At 40.8% G+C, this 5,111-nt stretch overlaps 1 protein-coding gene across 1 annotated transcript in view; it reads right to left on the reverse strand.

Annotated features, from left to right (window-relative positions):
- The window catches only part of LOC126393333 (diacylglycerol kinase beta), a 145,103-nt gene that overhangs the window by 113,056 nt on the left and 26,936 nt on the right, over positions 1-5,111 (reverse strand). The window contains exon 4 of the mRNA XM_050049440.1: positions 1,723-1,989. Coding sequence (XP_049905397.1) covers positions 1,723-1,989 — 267 coding nt within the window. The remainder of the gene's footprint in view (positions 1-1,722; positions 1,990-5,111) is intronic.

Raw genomic sequence — 5,111 nt, forward strand, 5'->3', positions numbered from 1 at the left:
AAGTGCTCACTAACACAGATTTAGACAGATTTGTGAACAATATTTGAGGGAAATGGTCTTTTGTGTGTACAGAAAATGTTTTAGATCTTTGAGTTCAGCTCATGAAAAATGGGAGCAAAAACAAAAGTGTTGCGTTTATATTTTTGTTCAGTGTAGTTTATAAGCACCTGGAAATGAGAACTGCTGAGTTCTGGTGACCTTAACATGAGCCATTTACATCTGTATTACAAGTTAGGTCCTCTTCCATGAGTTAAGGTTTTACATTTTGGCTTGATATTCACAAATGGATAAAACTAGGGATGCACGATAATACCAGCTTTAAAATGAACTATCAGAATCGGCCAACATGCTTTTTCTTATTTAGCACAATGACTGAATATCACAGACACTGAACAGTATTTCATGTCTCCATCTGCTGGTGGGTCGTCACCATCAGAGTCTGTGTGTATAATATGATGTTAATTCACTACAGAAGAGACTTGGTGATGGTCACTGAAATTAGGAGAGAAATAAGTGGATATATCTGTATCAGTAATCGGTCGAATGAGTTGTTATATTTCAGCATATACAATATCGGCGAAAAATCCCATATCGTGCAGCCCTAGATAAGATAAAACAAAATGTGTCATCTCTTCCAGCCTCTGTCTCTAGAGACAATATTACATTTGCTAAAAATGTATCTTGCAAAACTAAAATAATGAACTATGTTGTAATGTAACTATATACCAGATCCCACAAAACTTTTTTCATTAAATGAATTTGAATTGTACCTAAAATAAAAAGGAATAAAAGCACACAAGTTGTTTAATATCATTTAAAAAAGTGTATCAGATATCTGAAATTAAACTGCATATTGTTTGTTCAGCTATTATTTAATTTTACTTTCTTCTTTTCCCCTTTTTTAAATTTTCATTTAAAACGTATCATTAAAAGAACTTCCTTTGTAATGAAATTTCAGTTTATCATGATTATTCCCTTTGTTCCTACTTCCTTTCAGAAAACAGAATTTTTCAACTTTGTGTGTAGATTTCTGATTGTGATGTTTATTTACTTTGTAGACCATTACAGTGTGCACAGTGTGACATTGTTTTCTTTGCTGTTGGCTGTTATGAATAAAGGACAAATGTAAAAATTGACAGTGTGCATGTGTAGCAGCTGCGAGGTGTGTATAGTATAGATCTTAAGACACCTCGTATTGTAAGCTGGGACCAAATGTACTGTGTGTACTGAGGCCTCAAGAAACCCTCTGGTGCTGGCAGACACAAACCTCCCAGCAGGATGCACTTTGCATGCAAACTTTTTTTTCACCAGCACTTCATGTGTGGAAACAAAAATAAAATTATAGAAGAGATGCCCTTTTTCCCACTTGAGCACCTGCCCGTCAAAATGTCCATGACAGCTCTGGTTAGTTTGGATTCACCAAAGTCCCAAAATAACACACTCGAGGCAGGCTGGTAGATTTTCCCCTGTTTTTGGATTCTCCGTTGACCACGGTCACGTGAGAGTTTTCATCAATTCAGGCGAGTAATTGATACACTGACAGTCAAGTTTATTTGGAGTGTCCGCTCTGAGGATTTGGATGTTGTAAAGCCCTCTGAGACAAACTGTGATATGTGATATTAGGCTTTATGAATAAAACTAAAATGAGATTGAATCAGCCGAAACACCATCTCCAACTGACACTAATCTCTTCCAGTCTCATCTCAGCGTCTCTAAACTCACCTGATGAGAGTTTGGGGGACACCGGCGACCTGGCAGGACCAGCGTTGGGAGTCAGTGCATTGCTGCTGCTGCCCTCTGAGGTTTTGACCTGGGTGCAGGGGGATCGGTGGGGCCCCCCAGGTGTGTGGGCCCCTGTCCCTGAACGCTGCGAGGAGGAGCGAGATGAACAAGGGGAGGTGGTGGCTCCTGAGCCTGCTGTGCTCATCACACTGGAGTGCTCTGGCGTGTGTCGGCCCATCGCAGACAGGATGCTCTTCCCGTTCATCCCTGAAGGTGCGGATATAAAATAAAAGAGACAGAGAGACAGAAGGGACAAATGAGTCGGACAGAAGTTATGGAAACACTGGAGCACGACGGGAGGGGATTTGAGAAGCACAGAGAGTCGGTTAATTGGAAGCAGCAACATAAAGAAACACTGTAGAAATACTTCACCACAAATACCAAAAAACTCTGCAGAGAGAAACAGGAAGCAGAAAAAACAAAGCATCCAAAGCATCAAATCATCCACTGATCCACAGGCAAAATACCATCAACTCACACCAGCACAACAAGAGCACAGCAAAAAGGGAGCAGGAGGTTATAGCCAGCAGGACTCTCGTCCCATTAAGATGACATCACCCTGATGATGCGGGCGACTCGGCCTGCTCAGGTACCTGTAATGGGGGCACAGGCCACTTCGGTCTGAATAGAGATGCCTGCGTCAATGGAGCGGGCCTCTGTGGTCAGTCATTGTTTCGAGGGGAAAAAACAGACAGCGGCAGACGCAGCAAGAATGAGTGAACATCAGCCAAGAGAAGGTAATCTTTGTGTTCTGTATATACGAACAGACACTGTGTACAGAAACCACAGGGGCTCAAGACAAGAAGGTAATCAGTAGGAGAATAAATTAAGTGCATATATCACAGTAAGAGCCTGTTTTTATCCTCAGTCCAGAGCAAAAATGTTTCTACCTCAAATGTTTCATCAGTGGACATAAACATAGACTCTGTTTGTCAGCGAGCAGAAACATATCATGAAACGTTCCTTATAGTCGTCCAGGAGGCAATATTTTTTCATTTTATTTCCGTATCCTACTGGAAGCTTCAGACATGAAGAAAAAATAAAATAATCTACATCACCACTGACATTAAAAAGAGTCATACAGGGTTCACACACAGGCAAATTTCCAAACCACAGTGTTTCCCTGAGGATGTTTTCCACGGACACAAGAAGGGCTTCAGACACATATTTATACACACTTGTAAATGCTGAATTATGTTTAATGAAATGCTGTCACAATCATCACTCCTGCAGGTGAGGGCAGATTTGACATTTGTTTCAGTCACTGTAATGCCCCTAAACGAAGGAATACTTCCCACATCTGTTTTCAAACAGGTGCGTAGGGGAGGGACGAGAAGAATAAAACGTGTAGAAAAGACTCCTGCACACTGTGTAACTTGCAGAAATAAGGATTTTAATGCTGCTGCAATGTTGACCTTTATCATCAGGCATCAGGGTTTGCAGCATTAAAATCATTATTTTTGCAGGTTACACAATGTGCCGGAGTCTTTTTCTGCAAATGTTATTTTGCATCAGAGTATCCTCATCCTACTAAAACGTTCCACTGAAGGTTTAAGCCAAAACCAAGACTGTGATTACATGATCTAATGCAGTGGTTCCCAACTGGTGGGTCGCAGGTCCACTCTGAATGGAGCACAAGTGACTCGCTTATGTGTCAAGTTTGTAAAAGAAGCACTTTATTCTGAAGTACAGTGATTTCTGGCACGTTTGAAGCACTGTTTCCTGCTGTAGAGTAAGAAACTAGCAGACAGCTACTTGACAGAGACAGCTAACCAGCTTGACGACATGGCCAAATGCAAGTATGAAGCTAAAAATATTAAACTGTGTGGACCTTGAACTAATGACTGACTCTGTGGCCAGACAAGTGAGGATCCACCGATCTAATGTGACTCCAGAAACACAGAAATCTTATTTTCCTGTTGAAAAACTCATTTTCAAGAACTGATCCAGACAACACACATGTGACAAGTGTGGCTGTTTTTGCAAAGAGGTTAAAGAAATACATGATGTCACAGGACACCAGCCCATCTCATGATAATATCTGACTGTATGAACATTAATGTGAAACTCTCCTGGTCTTTTCATTCTCTCAGTCACAGTAGATGCTGTTTTCAGCAGCACTACTGTTACCTTTGAGCTGTAAAATCATTGTTGTTGTTTTTTTGACAATTTAGATCTAGTGAGGATATTTTTGTCATTGTTGTATTTATTGTCATTATTAGTTTTATTGTGCTTAATTTATTGGTTTGGTTTGTTTGTTTGCTTTTGATTAATGTTTTCCTGTCTTTTTATTGTACTCTGATCCTGTCTGCCTTGGTTTTTTAATTATATATTTGTTTTACAACATGATGTCATGTTTGCTTGTGTTGACCCAGGAAGAGTAGTTGCCAAAAAAAAAAAAAGTAGTTGCCAGCTCGGTAGTGGCTGATGGGGATCCAAATAAATGAATAATAAATAAGATCCAATGCGATCAGATCACTCCTGAACATCTGGGCCCAGAAGATACTCCAGGATTTAATCAGCACAGTGAGCATCTGCATCCAGACTAGCTCACATCATGTTACACAAGATCTCCAGCAGGTGTCAGTGCAGGCTGTGTCAGTGAGCTCCCTCTGAGAACCTGAACACACAGAATCCTCACCAACCACTTAAAGGACCAGTGTGTGAGCTTTACGGGGATACACTGGCAGAAATTAAATATATGATAATATTTATGTTTTCTTTAGTGTAAAATACTCTGAAAATATTACTTGTTGTGTTCTCCTGATCATAGAATGAGCTGTAAATATATGTCTACATACTCTTGGTAAAAAAGCAACTGAGTCTTGTGTCTAAGAAGCTGCTGGGAGCACAGCGATGACCCGCTACACAAGTGGTTCTGTTGTTGGTTTGTCTCCAACCTGCTCTGTGGTCTGCAGCTTGGCAGGTGTCTCGCTTACGTGACGCACCTTCCACCATCACCTCCACCTCCCTGTGACGAAGTCAGCTCATTCACTATGTCACTTTAGAAACGTTGATATGATTCGTACGAAACCTACAAATGTAATGTATGTGAGGTTTGCAGAAACATACAATGCCAACATTTTCTCCTGACAACTGAGCTGCTGTGATGGCAAACTGGTTAAGACAAAGAACTTAAAGCCGCTACAAGGAACTTTTAACTGGATATGCAAAAGTCTCTGGTTTCTGCTGATGTCTGTGCGTGACCTACAACAGCAAATGAGACCATCGGTGTGAAGATAAGCTATTTCTATATAGTGTATATCCATACCTTTAGGAAACTGTCTCCGGGTCCGCCCCAGGTCGCTTCCAGGACGAAACGATTTACG

The sequence above is a fragment of the Epinephelus moara genome, chromosome 7 (genome assembly GCF_006386435.1).
Source record: "Epinephelus moara isolate mb chromosome 7, YSFRI_EMoa_1.0, whole genome shotgun sequence".
In the NCBI taxonomy this organism is placed as follows: domain Eukaryota; kingdom Metazoa; phylum Chordata; class Actinopteri; order Perciformes; family Serranidae; genus Epinephelus; species Epinephelus moara.